Here is a 23,194-nt window from a genome sequence, read left to right on the forward strand (position 1 = left end):
GTGTCACCATTGGCCATGCACCGATTTTGATATAAATATAGTTACATGTTGGGATGACCTGGTGGTATAAGGCGTCGCGCTGCAAGCTTTACCTGGTCGGTCACCTCTGACTTGCGGTCGTGGTTTCGATCCCTGGTGTGAGCGTACGTGGCTTGCCTTCTCAACATCGTGGATTTACTCCGGGTACTCCAGTTTCTTCCCACAAGAAAGGCGCGTGCACTAAGCATAATAAAATTAGACAACTTGTCTTCGATATCCCATAGGTGTAAGCGGATTTTTAAACACTAATAAAAGAAAAGATATCAATTAATTCCCTTAATACTTCTTCAATTTATAGTAAAAAGAAATAATTATAGTGCATATGTTAAACTTACCAAATAGGAATACAAAAAGCTGTGTAAATTAGTTTGTCACTTCACTGAAAGGATTTCCTGTTATAGATCCATTACTACCGGATAAAGTCTCTGTGGTAGATGACACCTAGACGAGAAACTTTACAAGGTATAAAACGATAACACCTCACTGAATAGGATGAAGATAGAAAAGTCATTTTAATGAAATGTGATGTGTTGATTTGCTGCTTGACGAAGCGTGTATCTCGCTAGATTAAGAATATACGTCACATCAATCACATATTATATCTCTAAAGGTAACAATCTGTACTTTTTTAAATGTATTGCTTGTGTGTTACAAATTTAACATCCGATATATTATACATGATATTATGGACAGGGGGGGGGGGGGGGGTAGTTAATATTATTTACATATGAAGTAGTAATTTATGGGTAAAACATAAGAAAGTTCATGTATAAAATGCTACTTTAAAACACTGTGTTACAATTCGCTGTCGTGAGAAGGTAGTGCAGGTCATCTTCTCCCTTAGTCATAATAAAATCAAGTTAAAACAGGAGGAGGTCAAGCTGACTGATGTTTGGTATCATCAATGCAGATAAAACAAAACCTTCGGAAATAAGAATTCGCTTGCTTTATGTGGGGAAGCGAAGTTCTAGCATCACAAACAACATAGCAGCTCTTTGAATGGGATGATAAAAGCTAGTAAAGAGCTATGGATATTGCCTTTAATTATGCTGTATAGATGGAACGTCCATCTGGAAACCTGTTTGGTATATTAACAATAAATTCAGGAATGTTGACAACAGACACAGTTATGTTCGTGTTTGGGCCGTGACATCCGTCCGTGTATATTTTTACCTAAGACGATCTTTTTCGTTCAGGGATTCGCTAAGAATTTGAGCGTATTGCGGATTATCGTTCTTCTTAACAACATTACTTAGACTTATATCATAGTTCAGATTTAATAATGCCAAAGGAGCTTGATAAGAAAATCTGATAGCGATCTAATCCAAATCGTAGATATTTTAATATATCGTTTTCCCTGTGACCGAACGGTTGAATCTCCGATTTAACATTTCTTTTAAAAAAAATTCTTGATGATTTGGTGCACTTAAATGTTGGGTAATAATGTAATGACTTCTGTGTTTATATAATTATCACAGATGGGCATTTAACACAACGCTTGATACAAATGATCTAATATATGCACTGATTATGTTTATATTATTATTCACAAATAAGCATAAAAAGACTGGCATGTAGGCATACCATTACATGTAATATTTGTCTAGGACACATACAGACGGAAATCTGAGATGAGGTAATGATGGCGATCAAAGTTTCTAGAATCGTCATTTAGAAACCATGGAAACTTCTGGATACAGTGTTTAGAAATAATTAGAAGGTTCTAGAAAAAGTTGCAAAGTTCTGGAAAATGGTGGCGAATGTTCCAGAAGGTTCTAGAACTCCCTAAAACTATATAAGCCTTTCCAGACCACGCTGAGGGCAGAACTTCCTCAGCAGACCTTTCTTAACACTTCTTACAGAACTCAACATTTGTCGTAAGTTTCTATTGACCCACGTGGTCTGTGTTTTAGATTTATTGCCATTTCGTGCTGCTGCACTTATTGTGCTGTTTTGAGAGACTATCTCTCTGTTTTACATTGTGCTGTTCTGAGATACTTAATCTCAATTCTGTCAAATTGTGAATTACTACGGCAACGCCGAGACGGCATCTGTAAAGTACTGTCTAAAAATATTTATTCAAAGCAGTAGAAGCCCAGAGAGCAAAGAAGATTTCAGCCGAATAGTGGTAAAACTGATCTGAATACTGTGAGTAATGCTGTAAATTGATCAACGCTGTTGATACTCATTTGTCCGATTACATTTGTATTATTTGTATATATTATTAAATCGGCTGTTGTGTAGATTTGTCTGGTCGAGTTATTCGCTGAATCTGTAAACTACAATCGATGATTGTAACAATTTGGGGCTTGTCCGGGATCTCAAGATCAGACATAGCGAAATGACAGGCGAAGGTACATTTAACCCCGCTATATTTAGATATATTTAGTCGAAGTTTTATCATATTTTTTTTCAATGTCAAATATCTTTGAAACTCTTATGGTGAAAATTCCACACAAAAGCCCCAAACTTTGCCATAAATACAGTTTGATGCTCAACTGGTTTGATCGCATCGTTAGTCGGGAACTCCAATAATCCGACAGTAACAAGCCCGGTATCTTTCGTATTTCATTATACCGTTTATTCAGGGCGGATGTCATGCGATGTTAGACCCACCCGCACCCGAACACGAATAAATAAAATGAAATGGTATTTTAGCACCCTACTTTTCTTCTATAAGAGGGCTAATAAAGACGGAAACACGAATAAACCAACACCATGAAAGTATATGCAGATAGCAACAATGCATGACCTAAAGAAAACAACATCCATGACAACCATATACCCACCACCAAAATTGGAGCAATTCGGCTATAGCTGAATCCATTGTGTTTTCACAAATAAAGGGAAGAAATTCCCTCTAAATCAATCAATGGCCATTGGTTGCAAATGGAAAGATCGCAAAATTATAACCAAATATATCTTTAACATCATTGGACTATGTCGAATGTCAATATATTAATATCTCAAAGGTCACCAACAGATTGAAGGTAAAATAGTAAGGGAGTGGAGCAAATAAATACTGCACAGAGCTAACCCGGCGTTGTACAGGGAATCCGAAAACTGTCGATAAGGACTTTCGGATTCTGAAGTAATTATCAATTTCATTTCTTGTAACAACAAAAAAAATAGTTTAATGAGTATCAAAAGATATGTCTTTGCAAGTGAGATCTCGTCATTAGTGATTAGACGTGACAGTAACTAAGATCAATCAGCTTAACTGCATGTCGCCAGTATCTTTTACTTATTGTCCACGCCACACAAGTGACAGTCAAGTCTGAAACTATTTATGTCACGTTAATTCTTCCACGAGAAATAATCTCTTTCTATTTTCCAACATGGTTAATGAATACGTGCTGATCGCCTTAAAGGATCTTCCCAGAATTACAAATAATCTGGACATCACTCTAGAATAAATGGGATAAGGTACAGTATTGTTATGGTCAATGGCTAAAGTTAAATTAGTACGTGAGCAGAGTAAAAATGTGGTATATATTGGCATTCCGATATGACAGGACCGTAGCTACCCCCCCCCCAATTGTTTGTTGGATTTTTTTGTTGGGGGGGGGGGGGCTAAGGCTCCTGAGGGCGCCAATGGGCTTTTGTGGAGCACCGATATACATGCACTTGACGATGCTGTGCTCTCTCCCCCCACCCCAACCCCAGGGTTTGCACATGCCCGACAAAGATATATTGTCATTATAAGGCGCCCCACCAATCACATCATGTCATTATGGGCGCCCTTCCCGGATAAGATACCCTACTCGACACAAACTAGGTCATTTCGGGACAAACAAACGGCTCAATTTTATTTCAATATTTCGCTTGCGCGAAGTGAACTCAGTGGGAGGAAACCGCAGGACCCGAAGAGAAACCCTACTGCTTGTCACGATCAAGCGTTGAATCGTCATCACACCACTTGACATAACACGAGTTGACCATTCGGCCACCCAACCCAAGTAAGTAAAGGCAGGACAAATCCCGTCGTACTTGCCTTGGATTACTCAGAAGATTTGGACAGGCCCGGTATATAGGTCATATGTGTGAAATAGCTTTATTTAACTCCCGCTTCCACCGAGGTGATATCGCAGACAAATATAGGTTATAGGTCTACAGGCTATATATAGGCCTATAGATCAGGGAACGGAATTGGGTTTCACAATGATCTTATTAAATTCTATTAATGGTAATCTCAATCTGACAAACTTCGTGTAAAAATACAAATTTCCGTAAATCATAAAAAATAAATAACACGAGTTGACCATTCGGCCACCCAAACCAAGTAAGTAAAGGCAGGACAAATCCCGTCGTACTTGCCTTGGATTACTCAGAAGATTTGGACAAGCACGGTTTATAGGTCATATGTGTGAAATACCTTTATTTAACGCCCGCTTCCACCGAGGTGATATCGCAGACAAATATAGGTTATGGGTCTACAGGCTATATATAGGCCTATAGATCAGGGAACGGAATTGCGTTTCACAATGATCTTATTAAATTCTATTAATGGTAATCTCAATCTGACAAACTTCGTGTAAAAATACAAATTTCCGGAAATCATAAAAAATAAATAACCTTTTGATAAAGTAAAATAAAATTACAGATTTTAGCAGTATATTTGTTTCCGAATCGTTCTATTTTCCCAAGTTTTGTTTTCTTTCTCACCGACGCATATTTTGAAAACAGAATCGTTCCACAATTTAATCATACTAGAGACTTTTGGTAAGCGTAATTTCCTGGTCCGTATCGCGTATCCGTATGGATTTTGCGTGTGACGTCATCAATGTCTGTGTATTTCTCATACGTGATACGGCACACGGATACGGCAGCACGTATGGAACGGCTTTCATACGGAAATGGTCCGTATAACACTGTCGTCTTTATCCCGTCTTTTTTGCTACTTTTAGACGCTGAGAAGTTGCATCATAGCGTTTTTATGAATCTGTGTGTATCCTAGAACACGAAGGTGTATATTTGATGTGATTTTACAGTGATAACGACTGGAATTTAATCATCATTTTTGATGGGTTTTTCTCGAAATTTTCATATTTTTCCCGCCTGTCTGCATACTGGTTGATCTATGGGCTCTACTTTCTGAAATAATACACTAGTGAAACCAAAAATTGCTAAAATCTGCCAAAACTCTAAAACTACATTGACGCAACGTATCACGTATACGATATGGATACGGGATACGGATGGGAAAAATCCGCTTGCCAAAAGTCTCTATTATTGTACATCTACCCTCGCTTCAAGGCGAATAATGTATATTTTGTTAAGTTAATTGCCTACAGGATTTTCAGAGCACGTATTTTAGGCCTACATTAATTTATTAAAACTTACTGCAAAATAAGATTTTTTAAAATAGAGATTGACATTACATAGTTATCCACATCCTAATGTTATCGTGATAATTTGTTTGATAGTATAGTAATGGATTTTATTTATATTTACATCTTTCATTTTTTTTTATGTGATATGTTTATTTGTCGATGTTATGTGCCTTTATACCGTAACCTCTATTAACACAATTTGTCCTATTGCAGAAGCATTTTTTAGATATGTTTCCAGTGTTACGTATTGCGTATAAAATTTAAGCACATAATTCTTTTCTGGTATGGACATTGAAATTGTGATCAAAATTCCCCAAAATAAATCCCCATGAAAACGGATTAATCCAAACATGTCTGATAATCGCAAAATTAACATTTATTCAGCTCAATCCCTATTATACTAATATTTTCTGATACGGATGAACTAAATATATTAAAATCAGCATTATTTGGATCAATGCAACACAGTTAAAGGCCGTTTTGTTTTGTTTTTGTATTTTATTTTTTTGTTTGTTTTTTATTTTGTTGGGGTTTTTTTTTTCAAGAAATATATTATTTTAAAACGTCTATACATGTACACGTATTCTATTGTGGTCTGAATCCTTTTTAGTATGCGAAGTTATTCCCCTTAGCAAAGTTTTCATTTCGTCTGCTTCGAAGAATGGCGACGTTTCAAAGCCAAGGGTGTATTTCTCGCTAAATTTCTTCATCATGATTCCATATCTTACGCAAGCCACAAAATCTAGTAAAACTAAAGTGCACGAAGATCATCACGATACTCATAAGACTATGGCTTCAGGGACACTTATGCCGACACCAGTGCCTAGTACTAGTACTCGAACAGTCATAGAACAAACGGGTTCGAGTACTCCGATAAGCCCCCTTCCAGGACGAGACCCACGTTTAGCTGACACCTTCCGTCATCTCATTACTGCTTTAGACAGAAGTAACGTCATTATGGAAGGCTGTGCCAATGCGGTTGTGTCTTTGTCTGATAGAATTAATTCGGACAAACCCCCATCGAATCAATATTTAGGAGATAGAAAAGACAAGGTGTGTGACCAGTGTAGGGTTGGGTTTTTTGTTTGTTCTGGTTTTGTACTTCTTGTTGTACTGTAGTTTCTGTGTATATGGGAAAATAATACACATAGAGTAGATCTACCGAGCGGATTTATTTACGTTCAGTTCAGATCAACCGTGGTTCAGCTTGTAAACAACTGATTAAGTACTCTCTAGTTCTCCAATTGGAAAAAATTGCGGTTGGTCGCGACGGAGCCCACCTGTCCTCCACGAGCATTTATTCTTGGTGGTGACTTGATTATCAGACCCGAACCCACATACTAAGATAACTCAGGAAATATAAATTGGGATTCCGTCTGTTTTTACATAGAGACTAAATTAAAAAAAATAGTTAATCCAGTCAAGGAGTTGGTTCCTGGGCTTCACCGAACCTCTGCTTCAAATCATATAAATTATGATGAAGTGGATTCTTTTTTTAACGTCTCGTCACTTTACTTACTCAGTTACTGAGTCTTTTTGCGACTTACATTATAATTTATATAGAAATTTGTTGTTGCAATGCGAGGATGTAAATTTTCTTCTGGGGGCAATGGGCAATGTTTCCGAATGGTCGTCCCCTTCGAATTGCAACTACCAAAGGATATTTTAGGTAGGGGGGAGTGGCCGACGGGCCGATTTTTTTTATTTTACAAATAACTTTAGTTACAAATCAACGAGGATAACTAATCTTGGCTACTTCATTCATCAGATACTAACCTATAAACATACAGAGTTTCAATGCTATACCTTTAAGAAAAGTGGAAATATAACTATTTTTCAGATATCACTCATGATGGTCCATCATGGGGACCAATAGACGGTTCAATGGTTGCAAAAAGATATACAAACATTTAAGAGCCTTCACTTAATTTAATTAAGGAATAGATAAAAAAATATAATTTTGACACATTTTTGCTGAAGAAAGATCATAATCTCCGGCCTATTCAATATCATAGTCATCAATGGAAACATCAAAGCGAATTGTAGTCTTTTTGTAGTAGTTATTTATATTGGTTCCGAATGCATGGCTACTATATATATATATATATATATATATATTTGAACGTGTTACTACATAGTCCGTATCTTCAACCATTGTCTCGATGAAAGATGGTGTGCTTTTTGGCTCAAAAGCCACCATTTTTATCACCATTCTTGATAATACATCAGGGGCGGGGGGGGGGGGGGGGGGGGCTAAGGGGGGAGAGGTGTGCAAATGGTTAAAACATGCGCGTTAGATCCATAAGAATTAAGATCTGTCATTGAGTCAAGTAGCGTGTCTCGATTCCCAACTTAATGACTTATACGTGACAAGTAGGGTCGCCTGTCCAACCTTGTGGGTACTATGTAGAGATTTGTTCATAAAAATTACACAGCCTATCGAACTGTTTCGGCATCAAAGATTCCCCTGTCTGTTGTTTTCTTTCTGTTTTTTGACATTATAAAATTAGATTATAAATTAGAAACCTATCATATGCACAATTTTCATAAAAAAAAAACCATGACTAGGACCTATGGGCCATGCCGACCTGCAGGTGGTCTATCGGTCCCCACAGCGTTTAAATATATATTTAGCTTTATTAACAGTAGAGTTAATCACTGTGGCATTTGATTTTAAGTGCAAAGCTTAGATAACTACTACTATGCATACGTGTTGGTGTAGAGCACATCTTGGTGACACTTAATTACTTTGGGACATGAAAAATATTGCAAAATATGAAAAAAATACTTTTACAATGGTTAAATATACTGTGAGGCTGTAAGGCAATGTGTTGATAGCACTCTAGGCAAATCAGCAATGTATTCTAGGCTAGGTCAAGGTTACATTTTACATATAATGAAGGTCGATAGAATTCGATTTTGCCATTCACATGTCTGATACATCAGTTCCATATGCCCATTGGTGCCCACTCTCCCCTACACTACCAAATTGTAGACAGAACCTCAGGCTTTTTGGCTAACCCTGTAACATAGACATTGCTGTCTGTCACAAAAGCGCATGAAAAATCGGATTCAAAGCCGTGATATTCTGGTATAGAAATTCGAACAATAACTGGTGATCTGTTTTTTAACTGTTTGTGTTCCAGGTTACAGTAGAATTAAAATGTGCATTTTTAAAAATAATTGACATAGAAACACTAGATCAAATCTTTGAAGCTGAAATATTTATACAAGCAAGGTGGATGGAACCAGCCCTAAAAGATTTTACAGAAACGGTCAGTTCAATTTGAGGTCTAGATACAAAAAATAAAAAAAGAGAGCGCTTATATTACTCAGTTATTACTGTCTATTATTAAAAGGGCAGATAACATTTTATTTGGGAAGACACTTTTTGATTGAAGAAACCTCTTATAATGCCCTTGATGTGACGCTTTTGATTTAACCATTACTTTAAAGTAAACGGTACGGATGGGACAAAAGTTACAAAGGTGTGCTCACCAATGGACTATATATAATTGTTGGTGATGGTCAGTGAAACAAAGTCAATAAATGTATGTCAGATACTAATACAGAAAATTAACCAAAACAAACAGAATTAGTATTATTTACACAAAATCAGTGCAATTAAAATATGGACCAGAGAGATTATCTCGGGATTACATACTTTATAACAGCGAAGTGTACGAAAGTGTGTAGGGTTTGTTTGGTGAGGAAGAAATATTAAATCAATTTCTTTTTTTTTTCTTTTTTTTAAAACTTGATGGGACGTTAAACCCCTATACAATTCCATTTTTTTAATTTGACAGGATATGCAAAATTACAACCCAGCCGATTACTGGATTCCTAAATTATCTATAATGAATACTGATGGTGAATTGGAATGGAACAGAAGAAGCTTTACTGTTCAGTTAAAAGAACCAGGATATACATATCCTATCGTTCTATTGTTATGGCGCTTTAAGGGAAAGTTCCGTGAGAATCTTGAGTTGGAACATTTTCCATTTGATGTTCAGGTTGTGTATAACGATTTTTATCGATTTTATAAGATGTCTCATTATAATTAATATAAATACTACTAAGAATTTGTTATGTTATGGTGTTCAGCAAAAAGACATAAAAGAGGCTGTAACAATAAGGTTGATAAAGTATGGTCAAGTTTGTAGTTACAAGAATGCCCAAAGAAGGCCCTACCTATAAGGCTATAGCCACTAAACAAGATAAGCATTTGGACCAAGCTGTAAACCTAATTGAAGACGATTACAGTGCGAAAAAAAAATCATTGTTTCCTTTGATCAAATGAAAAAATGGAATTTTACTTTGATTGTAGGATTTGACCGTACAGGTAACTACTGAAAGATCTGCGTCTGAAGTAGAATTGATAGAGGACCAACATTCTCTTTGCACTGTCAATATCAAGACATTTCAGGATGCTCAAGAATGGAGCATTTACGAACATGTGGAGACTTTTAGAGATCAGACAACCCAGGAATATGTCAGCTCAACCATTCACCCTATTTTATTCATACAATGTCGAGTTAAGAGAAAGATCGGCTATTTTATGTGGAATATTGTCTTCATTGTGGTACGTTTTGTAGCCATTTAACCATTGACCATTATCTTTGACCTTTAAATATATTACCTTACTTAAATAATTAAATAAAGAGTCAGTTGTTTTTCATACACCCACATTTGCATGAAGACACATTATTTCGTTAACCCTGTCCGTCCATTCACAAGTTGGTTGTTGGTACCCAAGACAGGTCACAATTTTTATCCGATTTTAATGAATCTTAAAATATATGTTTATATCCGAAAGATCTCGGACGAGTTCGATATTTGCTTATGTCACAATTTTTATCCGATTTTGATGAAACTGAAAAGTTAATATCCCAGAGATATGGGATGAGTTCGATTTTGGCACCTGCATTAATGCCCCTGATTGTACGAAAAATCACGTTTTAGCTTGTGGACTCTCAAGAAGTCACAATTTCGTTTGATTTTAAAAAGCGTTTAAATGTACACCGTGTAATTACGGACGTAAACATGGTCTCTCCACTTTACGAAAATAGCTGCAAAGCATGTGATACCAATTTTGTAAAATTTACAATATATGTTAAGGATCAAAAGATCGTGGATGAATTCGAATTTGGTGCTCATCGGAAATTCCATTCTGAAGTTATGCTCCTACCTTTTAAGCAGAATGTGAAATACGTGCAAAGTTTGTCGACACTTCAGAAGCGATAAAGGCTATATGTTTTAACCTATATCTACAATTGGGGGGAAATGTCATTATGTTATATATTATTATTAATAAAACATAAATTTCTAGGACTGTCCATCTCTTAAAAAGAACTGGACAACTGCTTTGATTTGTGGCGAGGTGGGGGGCAGCTGAAACACATTGGTTTTGTTTAATTACATCACATCACAATTTTTGCACCATAATGATGGTTGAGTTCGAAACTGTCCGACAAAATGGCCGCTCCTTTTACGCAAATAGTGTAAAAGTGTGTTATATACCAAGGTTGCGCACCCTCTAGAGGTCACAATTTTTGTCCGATTTTGATGAAACTTAAAATATATGTTTATATCTCAAAGAACTCGGTTCCTTTCGATATTCGCGCATTGATTATGGCCAGTGATTGTACGAAAAATCGCGTTATTTTTTTTTTTCATTATTTATTTTTTTTTAACTATTATAGAGAGAACTGTCAGCTTTTTAGCTAAACCTTACATAATGTTATATAATTAATGAATTTTTTTGTGCCACCTTTTAAAATAAGAAACTGTGCACATTTTTAAGTCATTTAACAAAGGCAGATATAAAGAGTTATGGTGTCGACAATATGGCTATTAATAAAAAACCTTAGCTGAATAAAAAAAAAATAATTTTCTGGTAAATATGTCTCTATAAGGAACAATACAGCTGATTGGGGTTATTATGATGTCAACATCCGTCACATAATTCCATTAAATTGGCAAAAGTTTAATGCATCCATATCTGATCTCTTACTTTATGTTGATTTCATATAATTAAAATCCATTTTCGTCTCTATAATGTTTGATATTTTTAAAATATCTGATCCTATATAATATGTAATACTGCTCTGTGGCGCTTCAATATCTATATTTTAATAATAGAGTCTGAACGGGTTTTTTTAGCATTTTGTAAAGATGGATTCTAGTAGCTGCCATTATTATCTATCGTGATGTGTTAGAATAAAGAAACAGATGGATGGCCCCCTTCATAAAGGAACAAAATCCCTTTGGCTTAAAACATTAGCTTAATGTACAAATATATGTATTGATATATTATTACATTTTTATATATATTTTACAGGCCTTGATAACCTGTCTCACGTTTAGTATGGTAACGTTAGAACCAGAGAATGTGGATCGCATGTTTAATAATGTGACGTTGCTGTTAACGGCCTCTATTTTTAAAATGGTTATACAACAATCCTTGCCCACAATATCATACCTGACCTATTTGGTAATATTCTAATTTTCTCATGCTTTTCATTCTTTCAGCTTTTGATTATCGCCTTAACGTTTACGACGTTACCTATAGATCCATTCAATGCTGATAGAATGTCGGTCACCATCACTCTATTTCTTACCTCCGTCGCCTTTAAATTGGTTGTTAAACAAAGTCTGCCTACCATATCCTATCTAACATACTTGGTAAGCTATAGAATTAAAAAACATCAACTTCTTTTTTTTCCTGTAGAAACTATTTATTTCTAATATAAAAAGCGCAGGTAATTTGCCGAACTGCAAATTTGTACAGTTGCTGTACGACTATAAAATTCTATAACAGCGGTCGTAAAAAGAAAATTGAAACATTTGATCTTCCTAATTATTGATTTCGGAATAAATTGGTCAAAGTCTAATTGCTCTTCAGCCCATTGCATTGTCTCAGAGCTTGTAATAATCTAAAGCTTATAATATAATTTACACTGGTAATGGTCGACAACCCATTAACACTTTTATTGTGCCAAACGCTTCAGTTGATTAAAAGGCGCCGGGCATATCTGGAACTTTATTCCGAGTGGAAAAACTGCCTTAAGCGTAAATCATAGAGCCAAACATTTCCGCAATCACCTGGATGTATTGATTCTTGTCTATCGCAAATTATATAGTAAATCTTTGAAGTTGCATGCCTAATGTGAACGACGCGGCGATATTATTTCAAAGTCAATTTGAGGTGTCATAATGAGCTACCTAATTCAGGCGAACGCATCATTTGGCACCCAAGTATTGGGAATCTGTTTCCTAAAATTTTCAATTAAATGTTAATGTGTATCCGACAATTAACGAGATAAAAAGTCGCAGAAATTCAAAATCACTTTCAGTCGGGTATTAAATAATTGCAAATCGTAAGCAGTTAATCTGTTTTTTCTAGATATTTGAATTCACAAACATCGGTTTATGCAACGTGACTTCTTTTCATTTTGTAGATTAATTCCATGCTCAGCCTGAACTTAAATCTGTTTTTAAACGAATGGATTATTGCTTCTTTTTAACATAAATCTAAACTTAGGTGACTCGTTTATTCTGAAATCACACGTTTTGGCTTAGTTTTTCGTCTTTTAAAAAAATCCATTACGTAGTCATTCGACCAATTTTTCAAATAGATAGCTTCAGATAAGAAAGAAGTTGGGTTTTAAATTGGTTGTGGTGGTACAGTTCGCACGTTTTATGTCTTCCCATTTAAAAACATTATTTTGCTTGGTAAGCTATGTCTAATGTGTAATGGTTGGTTTAACAACGTTTTGTCTTTATAGTTAAACACTAAATTAAAAAAAATCTATTATACGATTATTTTATATTTAAAGGGAAGACATGACTGACCATCACATCATTTATATATAGCTTACCAAGAACAATTTAATTTTCGATTCCGTATGATCTAACAATGCATTTACATGGGGATGTTCAAATTACATTGTATACAAACTTAATACTGCCAATTCGCAATTAATATATATAGAGAGGTTTAAACTTTCCATGTACGGGGCCCAAAGAGAAGGTAGGTCATTGCTGGGAAAATAAGGTGAGTCTAAGGTTATTTTGAATGTGATAATATTTAAAATTAGCGCCATTTATGTTTACTGATAAGAGTGATAACGGCTTTTTAATATTCATTCATATCTCTATTTGAAAATGTCTGGTTAAAATCTGGTTTATATAATTCAATCCCTTAAGGCTTATTTTCTAATAAATATTTACGATTTATTGCAATACGTATATTTTTCTTTGGAATCAATACATTGCGGTCAACTGATACCAGTGATAGAAGATATGCTATATTTATATACCATCCTACCTATAAATCTGATCTCATGTAATCGTAGTAGTAAGCTAACGGTGCTTATTGGAAATTATTGGATCGTCTTTTTATTATCTAAAATCAATATAATAAATTATAAAAGTGCAATCATGTATAAAGCATCTCTTCCTTGTACAACCTGCTAATTTAATTTCTTTCTATATATCAATATTAATCAATCTTTATGGAAGAAAGTAATCATCTTTTGGGGGGAGCAGACAGTGATGATACATCTTGTCAATAGTATAATTTTTGTATAATCTAATAAGATCAATGGCCACCTTTTGTTATTTAACAAGACTGATTTGTTGATGCACTATTACTTCTTGCGGACAGTGTTCTGTCGAAATTTTACTTTGTTTGAACACATCCCATTACATGTTTATACGTCCGAGCATAAGACAGAAGCATATAATATATCAGAAATAAAATTAAGGTTAACGTTCAACTTTTCTGCACAAATGATGGCAAGAATCATATTCAGTCTGTTTGCCTGTCTCCTGAAACAATTGGCTCCATGAAGACTGAAATCAAAACTAAAATACATATAAGTATTTTTTTTTGCAGGATATATACGTACTGGCAACTTTGGTATTTTTGGGCCTACAAATCGCAGAGAATGCCGTGATGGCGGGTCTGTGTAAAATAATGTCTAAAACAGAAGTTTATGAATGGGACCGGTATGCCATTGTTTCTTTGGCCATTGTTCTATTCCTGTTTCACATCATGTTTATGATTCATATTTATTTAACGGTAAGTCACACGACAAATAAATCTATAGTCAGATTTATTTATCCATAATTGAAACACCTTTTCAAGTATTAACGGACTGGACAGTCTTGGGAGCAATCGGTCTTTTTCAGTGTTACTATATGTACTTATTAGATCAACAATATCGTTCAACCTGTTGGTTGATAGCAAGACCCGGTGTTATGACTTTAAACACGACAGGGTAACACATCGTTGTTGGAATAAATGTGCTCTAAACTGATTATGTTATATAAATAATACCCACGGGCCATGAGTCTAGATTCAGATTTATTCATAACTCGAGGTTAGTTCCGGTGGTGCTAGTTTGGAACTTGTTTGTCGTAAATGGCAGGGTGGAGCCGTTGGAACTTAAAACCGATTTGGGGGTGAAGTATATCTTTTGTTGAACCTTCAAAAATGTGGTTGTTTGGAAAATCAAATGGTTTTCTGTGCTTTAAGGCCGCATAAAGAGCAGCTTCGAAATAGCGTTATGGAGATTAGGAAGTGCTTAATCTTTGATGACGCCTACACATACACGTTTTCTGTGCTTTTAAGGACTCATAAAGAGCGGCTTCGAGATAGCGTTAAAGAGATTATGAAGTGCTTAATCATTGATGACGCGTACATATACATGCATTGTAGATTTACATATTAGAGGGATATTTAAAAAAAAGATTACGCATAATTCAGTTGATTATAACATCCTTATTTGTAGGCCTATAGAAGACGACGTTTAATGAAACAAAAAGATAGACTATATCAGGTATAATTACAACTTTTATTAGATGTATCATTATTAGATTATTAAATTTTTATTTGCTCGTTACATGTATGTGGATCATGTATCGTAGTATACAAAAGCAGCAAATGATTTTTATAGGTGATGCACCCACATTATTTGTGGACGTTTATTATCGTCATCCATATAATCATTGGAAAAGGGTAGGCAAAACGTTAGGAATGCCCCACATCGAAAATGAATACACATCCAATGCGTATAATACACATCCAATGCAGGGTCGGATTAAGATATAGAGACCCGATAAACGAAAAACACCTGGTACGAGTTTTTCTGGGGTTTTATGCACATGATTATTAAGAAAAGACAAGAACAATGAAATTTTTTGAATTAAATATTTTAAATTAGCATCTAACAAAGCAGACATTCTGTTGTGCCCCCATTTCCATGATGCTTAATGGTTAATCCAGCCCTGATGCCATGTGAATGTGGATTTGGATAGTGTCGGAGAAAGTAAAATTAAATCTCCAAGTATTTAAACCTCCAAGACCTTATAAAATTTTCCATTTAAAATTTTAGTTCTTGAGTAATGACCTTATGATACAGCGCACACGTGCTAACCATTCGCCCCCCCCCCCCTCTCCCTGCCCGAGAAAAAATTCCCTCATTCATAGCACACGGTGTGGCGTATGGCCGTCTTCATTAGCCCAGTCGGAGTAGGACGTTAAACCCCATTTCATTTCATTTAGTAGCTGGCTTTACATCTGCATCCACAATAGTGTTATTGCAGACAGGAACTGGACTAGGGAAGTAGAACTTGCCTTGCCCCTGTTAAAATCTGAAGTCGATCTATCGGGTTAACAGGGTTTTCGAAGAAGGGGGAAGTAACTCCGTCAATTCGGGATTAAAACATGGTTCAATTTTATTTCAATAATTCACTTGCGCGTTGGGGAAGAAACATGAAATACTGTAGCCGCTATCGTGGTAACAAGGTTTTCTGAGAAGGGGGTGGTAAGTCTGGAACAGGTCTCACACCGCTGAATATCGATAGGGTTCGTCCTCACACCACCTCAAGTCTTCAAACCAGATTTTACAAAAAAAATGTTTAAAACTGTAGCCTCTATCGTCCTCTGATAGTCCTTATGCTTCACACCGAATCTAAAACAAATCTGTTAAAAACTATAACCCACATCGCGTTAATAAGGTTTTGGGAAAAAGGGAGATAACTGAAAATCGACAGGGTCCTTCCTTTCATGGCTCCCAACTCTTCAAGCAAAATTTGAAAAATTCTGTTCTGTTGCGTTGACGAGGAATTGTTGACTATAGACCGAGGTGACCACTATCATGTGGGCTTATAAAATATAGGCCTACCAGTATTTGGGCTGAACAATTAGATAATTCTAATGTCGAATTTTATTGACAGGTATTCTTATCAAGACAAAGTTAGAGTAATGTTGAAAATTGTTTTATATGTCCTTTTGTACAATATTGTCGGACTAAAAAGTCAACTCTTGAAAAAAAATACGGTAGACATAATTAACTAGCCGATATGGCTATATTTCACAGCATTGAACTGTTCCACTGATTAAGAGATGTAATTAATCTAATGATTATTGCTAAAATGGCTTATTATTATATATTATAGCTTGTTTTAACACCAAAGCAAAAATACCAACTCAAGAATACATTTTTGTTTTGATAAATATTTGTAATATTTGGAGATTACATTGAGTTTAATACTTGCTTATCGATATAAGATGAATTGTTTCAAATTTTGTACATCTATTCGACAAGTTCACTATCATTTAGTCAATAGTTTTGTTATCTTATTAGAATTCCTTTATAACAAATATTGTGTTTATTTTCAAATTCGGGAATTTGGAAGTAGAAATATTTGTCTATAATTTTTCATTTGATGCAATCTATTATATGCTGTAGCCTAAATGGGATGTTTTATGGAAGAATCTATTTTAGCTATAGAAAGGGTATATAAATAGGGATAATAAAACCACCAGACCATATAATCTGTTGTTATAAGCTGTAGTCGAAATGGGACGTAGGCGAAATGTGAGGGTACCGTCATTTCCATGTACATAAAATGGCGATTTCTCTATCTGGCACCCAATTACTTGCAATTTTGACAGCAGTCGGGAAAACAGATTGGAAAACGTTCGAAGAATGCTAAACATCGATACCCCCAATGCTTCGCCATTACCCACATATAAAAATAATCCATTAACAATAAAGCACTCACAAGTTTTTTAGCAAATTAACCCAATGCCTCGCTACAAATTTGACAATCTGTTAAAAGCTATAGCCTCTATTGCATTCACGGGGGTAACTTTGGTACTTGAAGTAAGACAATATATCCTACTAAATTGTCTACCCTTTTATATTTAGGCAAAGAAAAAACATTTGGAGAAATATGGATCTATGATGCCAACCAAGGAACCATCTTTGTCTATCAAGATGAATCAAGCCAAAAACATCAAATAAACAAGTTGAAGCAATTTCAAGATGATTAACACAATTTAAATGGTTCAATTTGCATGAAAAGTAATTATATTTTAACAATATTAATATTGCTGTCCATTCTCTGTGATATATAAAAAGGTAACTTCGGATTTTTATATTTATATAGACATTTGTTTTTATTATTGTTCAACTGTAAAATCATTAAACAGTAACTGTGTACTATACAAATAAAAGAAATACAATATTGATTAAAAGTTTTTTATTCATACTCATTTTTTTTTTTTTTAAATAAATAACAATAATAAATATTAATACATACAACAATTATATAAAAATATATTGGAGGAAAATATAATATACTTGATTAGTACACAGTATATTAGGCTCCCATAAAAAATAATCTATATCAGGTTTTATTTTTTGTGTATTGTGGTTAATAACTGGATAAATTTAGAGAAAAGAAGATGTGCTGAAACTGACAAAGGTCAGGTTTAAAAGCAAAAATACTTGATAATAATTAATATTTTGAAAAATTTGTAACTAATTGACCCACTTATTTAACTTCAAATGTTGTCACTGTTTTAACAGCATATAAAATTTTCATGCTTGATTATAGAACTAAATAATTGTTATTTACAATATAATCTTACATTTTATTGCAAGTGGATGCTAAATGGCAAACACCCATAGTGAACTTATACCACTAACCTCATCTCCCTGTGGTTCCTACCCTAGACAATAAAGCAGTGGACACACTAGACGATTGCATCTCACATGATTAAACAAGGCAGAGACCGTGTCTTCAAACAATGACTTCTTGACATCAGTGGAGATTGGCTAATAAAATCTACAATCGCCCGAAGGAAGGAAGCGGAAACACTAGGCGAATATATTATAATCGGCCAAGTTGTCCCCATTTAATATTAATCTCACTATTTCAAAGCTTGTTCTAATAATGTCTGGGATAACCTTCAAAATTAGTTACAAATTTTTCAAAATACTAAATTATTATGTACTTTTGCTTTTAAACCTCACCTTCAGTTTCCGCACATCTTATTTTTCTAATGTGATACTTGAATTGGGAATATGAGAGCATGAAACCTTTCCATTCTCAGTTCATCCATCTGTCTGCCAAGAATATTGATTATTGGTATTCGGAGACTTTCCTTTCTAGTGTTACCCCCTTTGTTGAAAACTGAGAATGTAATAGAGGGGCCACAGTGTTAAACTGAGACTGTTTTGGTCACAATTCCAGAAGGTTGCTCTGCTATTCTGGGAATGATAAAGGTGATGGGATGATCGAGCTAGACTGAACCATGGACAATGTATTATAAGGTCCATGACTGAACCCATTAAGTTCTGTGCAGAATGCAGAAAATCATGTTTTGGTGAAATACAATATTTTGAATGATGGCTCAGACTGAAAGCAATTAAAACAAATTTCATGTTCACATTAATAGGGAAATGCAAAAGTGAACACAAGAATGAATGACAACACTTATCACAAAATCTAAATTAAGCAAGAACAAGCCCCATCACAGCATTCACCTAATGAAGCCTACACCAAGTTTGAACATTCTTCTACCTCAATTAGAAGGAGAGTTATTGTGTTTCAAAGTCTCAACCAATCAAATTGCTTATCGATCTGCTTACCCTCAGCAGAACATGTTCATTATCAAACTTAGTCAAGTTATTGATGTGATGAAACTATACATCAAGTTTCATCACTCTCACTTAATTAGAACTAAAGTTTTCGTGTCCCAAAGAATTAACCAATCAAATTGCTTATCTCTGCTTACCCTGAGCAGAAAACGCTCATGTTCAAACTCCATCAAAGCATTGACCTAATAAACACCTACGCTCTCACTAAAGTATAATCAAAGTTATCGTACCCAAAAACATCAACCAATCAAATTGCTTATCTCTGTTTACAGTAAGCAGACAATGTTCATCATCGCACTCCATCACAGCATTCACCTAATGAACGCCTACACCAAGTTTGAACATTCTTCTACCTCAATTAGAAGGAGAGTTATTGTGTTTCAAAGTCTTGACCAATAAAATTTCTTATCCCTCTGCTTACACTGAGCAGAAAATGTTCATTATCAAACTTAGTCAAGGTACTGATGTAATGAAACTATACACCAAGTTTGATCACTCTCACTTAATTAGAACTAAAGTTATATCGTCCCAAAGCATCAACCAATCAAATTGCTTATCTCTGCTTACCCTAAGCAGTAAACGCTCATCTTCGAACTCTATCAAGGCATGAAGGCATCGACCTAATAAACACCTACACCAAATTTAAACATTCTAGCTCAATTAGAAGGACAGACAGATGGACGGATGAACCCATTTTAATAGTCCCCTGCTTTCTTTGAAAGGCGGGGGACAATTGCAAAACATATTTCACATATTTACCAAAATGTGTTTTGTTCTTGGTCAATATAAGTATATTAATATAATGTAGCATAGTATGTCTCTAAAAATTAATTAATGATAATCAGTTTGGAAACGATTCAGATATTAATTCTACTACTTACTTTCAAAGCACTCAATAATCAAGCACCACAATATATCTAAGATGTACTTACGCCATATGAATCAAGTCATTATTAATTATTTATGCTATCAAATTCCTACAGACAAAACAATCTTTTCACTTTTCAACACCTTTTATTTAGAATTCTTTACCTTGGACATAAAAGAATCAAAACGTCTGGACATCATCAAATCACCATTGAAAACATCTATTATATTATATGAAGAATAAAAGAATCCACAGAAATAATAATGCTACTTTATATCTAAACTATTATTAGCAGGAAACAAATTTTGTGTTGATTTGAATGATTGATATTTGATTTACTGATCAATATGCTCATAAATGTTTATTATAAAAAAAAAAAAAATCAAAATTAAAACATATAAAATTAAATTTTCTAAAAAATGCTTGTTTAATAAATAAGCTGTATTCCCTTGATACACAAGCTATGCTACTTTCTCCTGAATAATTATCACTAATATCACCATAGTTATGGGATTCAAGGTGACAAATTGGTGATAACCAGCTTCTTTAAACCCTTTTAGATTGTCTATAATTCAATTTTCAATATCACTAGTGTTGCTAGAACAGACCTTAAATCTATCATAATGTACAAAGTTAGATTATTTAATTAGGTTATTTAATTATCTCAACTCAAAAAGTAATTATCATCATTCGTAAAAATATCAAAGGAATACAGCTTTACAAGACAAAATATAACCAGAAATCAAAGCCACTTATACTTATAGCCATCACAAAACCTCGGCCATCTCTTAAGTGCTTTGAATCATTTCCTAAGTATCAAACTTAAGAACAGGGTACTCAAAACAATGAAACTGCACCAACAATGTTGCCACTTAAACTGATGACAGTTAAGCTATAGTTTTCTATTCTTAAATAGTTTAAGCAAGCTAAATCATTAAGAAAGTAGACGACTCAAATTAACCCCCAATGTATGATACAATGAGGTCAGCCTTAACATGTCGTAATCAAGCTGTCAGTAAATTATGTCTTCATAACTATGACACGTGGAAGTGTATACAGCAATTTGAAAATTGATTATTCACTCTGTATCTTAGCAATTACTTAGTCAATTATAAGGTTTACTATGTAGACTATATTATTGCTATAAAATACATAAAAATCATGTACGATATGTAAATAAATAATATTTGTAATTAATTTAATAAATTTAAAACATGGAACAAAAACTTCAATTGTTTAAAAGAGATTAGTTATCAAAAAAAATCACAGAACTGATAATACACATATACCGGTATAAAGAATAAATAATAGCATCATAAAGTTGTACAAGTTATTATCTACCACAGATAGAAACAACAGGACATAAATATAAAATATGACCTCTAGAGCGATTACAAGCTATTGATGATAAAAGCAATCAATGCGCTCATAAACGCTGCATCAGTATAATTTTTGATAGGGTTCATCCTTATGGATAGTTATACAATCCCAGCATGTTCATTAAAAACCAAAATTCTGAGCAATTACACAATTTCGATAGGAATGACCAATGGTAACAACTGGTGGGTGTATATAAACTTAAAATATACAAATCTATTGCATTTGTGTGGCTGAAAGTTTAAACACTCCACAATTTTTTACTGAAATTCAATGTTTCTTGGTCCCAATTGGAAGGTAGGTTAAATTTACAACTGAACAAGTCAGACTCTCCTCAGGAAAGTAACTACATGTTTTGTGGGCACCATCTACAAGGATGAAATCGTTTGATGACATCAATTAACTTAACAGATATATGTAGACAATATTTTAGGACAGACATAGAAATTAGACAGCACTGAAATCTATTGTCAAATAATTGTTCATTTAGAAAAGTTGAAATCTGTCAATGTAAGTAACTTTGAGGGCCTTATATATATTTAACTACTTATACAAGAATTCGAAGGTATATCAAGATAGTTTTTAATCTCATCCACAATATGTTCTGGCAATTGTTTTATTACGCTTTTAGCTAATGTATCTTGTTTTCTTCTAATATATAATATAGACAGTAAGGTAACAGGTGATATCTTTCTCAGAAAACAACGCTCAGCTAAACTGAGAGTTTCTGACAGGTCTATTTTACCTTTAAAACTATCACCAAACACATTAGGATCTATCATGGAAAAATGGTGATTACCATAAACATATGCCTCTGCTACACGATAGAATTGGTTCTTTTTATCACAGAACTGAACAACTCTACCAGTTGAAGACGTTGATGTAAAAGATGTTCGCTGTGAACTACACTCACTTTCATTACGAGAATGCAGCAATGGAAGTTTTATCGTATGTCTTGAAGAACTTTCAGTACTTGGAACAACTTTTGGGTTTTTTATTTTATCACATCTGTTTGTAAATTCATGATAATATGCATCTACAATGGGTTGACATTTTTCTCCAGATTTCTCAATACTACTGAAAGATATACTTAAATCTTCTTTGGTTGCAGAATTGTCTGTAGAAACTGTTGACTCTATTTTACCAGCTTTTGTTGAATGCTTAGTCACTGTAAAGTCATTGATGTTTTTATCAAAGACAATTTCTGGTAGTTTGCTAAGTGACTGAACAGGATTAATCTCTACATCAACATAGAAATTTGTATCGCTATAACCAATGGGGGTATTACTATCAGCTGGTGATACTGGAGACTTGGCAGGTGAAGGAATGGGGGTATCAGAGTCCTCATTCTCATCCTCTTCAGTTAAGAAATCTGACGATGAATGTTGATATTGTGAAAATATTGTCACACCCGGATAGTGAACACCTTCGAGTGAACAAATACTTGGTGTTATACTTCTATCTGTAAGAATACAATATGCATGTATTTAGAGAAAAAAAAAACTTCAGAAAGAATGGATTGGCCTGTACAAAAAAGATAGCAGAATCATTATAACTATATTTGTTGGGAGTGTGAAATCAATAGAAACCAATGCAAACTTTAAATGGTCATAACATTG

General features: G+C 34.3%; 2 protein-coding genes across 2 annotated transcripts in view; one reads left to right on the forward strand and one right to left on the reverse strand.

The window, feature by feature from the left end:
* The first annotated feature begins 1,886 nt into the window (after nucleotides 1-1,886).
* On the forward strand, nucleotides 1,887-15,223 carry LOC126814805 (gamma-aminobutyric acid receptor subunit beta-3). Its single transcript, XM_050540173.2, has 7 exons — nucleotides 1,887-2,187; nucleotides 8,519-8,647; nucleotides 9,179-9,385; nucleotides 9,700-9,954; nucleotides 11,904-12,056; nucleotides 14,272-14,457; nucleotides 15,170-15,223. Exons 2-7 carry the CDS (start codon nucleotides 8,615-8,617, stop codon nucleotides 15,221-15,223), a joined length of 888 nt encoding a protein of 295 aa, XP_050396130.2. The 5' UTR covers nucleotides 1,887-2,187; nucleotides 8,519-8,614.
* A 2,695-nt stretch (nucleotides 15,224-17,918) lies between these two features.
* The window catches only part of LOC126814803 (uncharacterized), a 36,153-nt gene continuing 30,877 nt past the window's right edge, over nucleotides 17,919-23,194 (reverse strand). The window contains exon 5 of the mRNA XM_056099508.1: nucleotides 17,919-23,037. Within this exon, the coding sequence (XP_055955483.1) occupies nucleotides 22,115-23,037 (923 nt within the window). The 3' untranslated portion in view covers nucleotides 17,919-22,114. The remainder of the gene's footprint in view (nucleotides 23,038-23,194) is intronic.

Source organism: Patella vulgata, chromosome 3 (assembly GCF_932274485.2).
Source record: "Patella vulgata chromosome 3, xgPatVulg1.2, whole genome shotgun sequence".
Taxonomy (NCBI): domain Eukaryota; kingdom Metazoa; phylum Mollusca; class Gastropoda; family Patellidae; genus Patella; species Patella vulgata.

What these genes read in the sequence shown, in the direction of transcription:
- LOC126814805 (XM_050540173.2), top strand. Translation starts at nt 8,615, where the DNA reads ATGGAACCAGCCCTAAAAGATTTTACAGAAACG. An exon ending in TAAAAGATTTTACAGAAACG is followed by an intron (nt 8,648 to 9,178) that starts GTCAGTTCAATT and finishes TTAATTTGACAG; the next exon opens with GATATGCAAAATTACAACCC. An exon ending in TATCCTATCTAACATACTTG is followed by an intron (nt 12,057 to 14,271) that starts GTAAGCTATAGA and finishes TTTTTTTTGCAG; the next exon opens with GATATATACGTACTGGCAAC.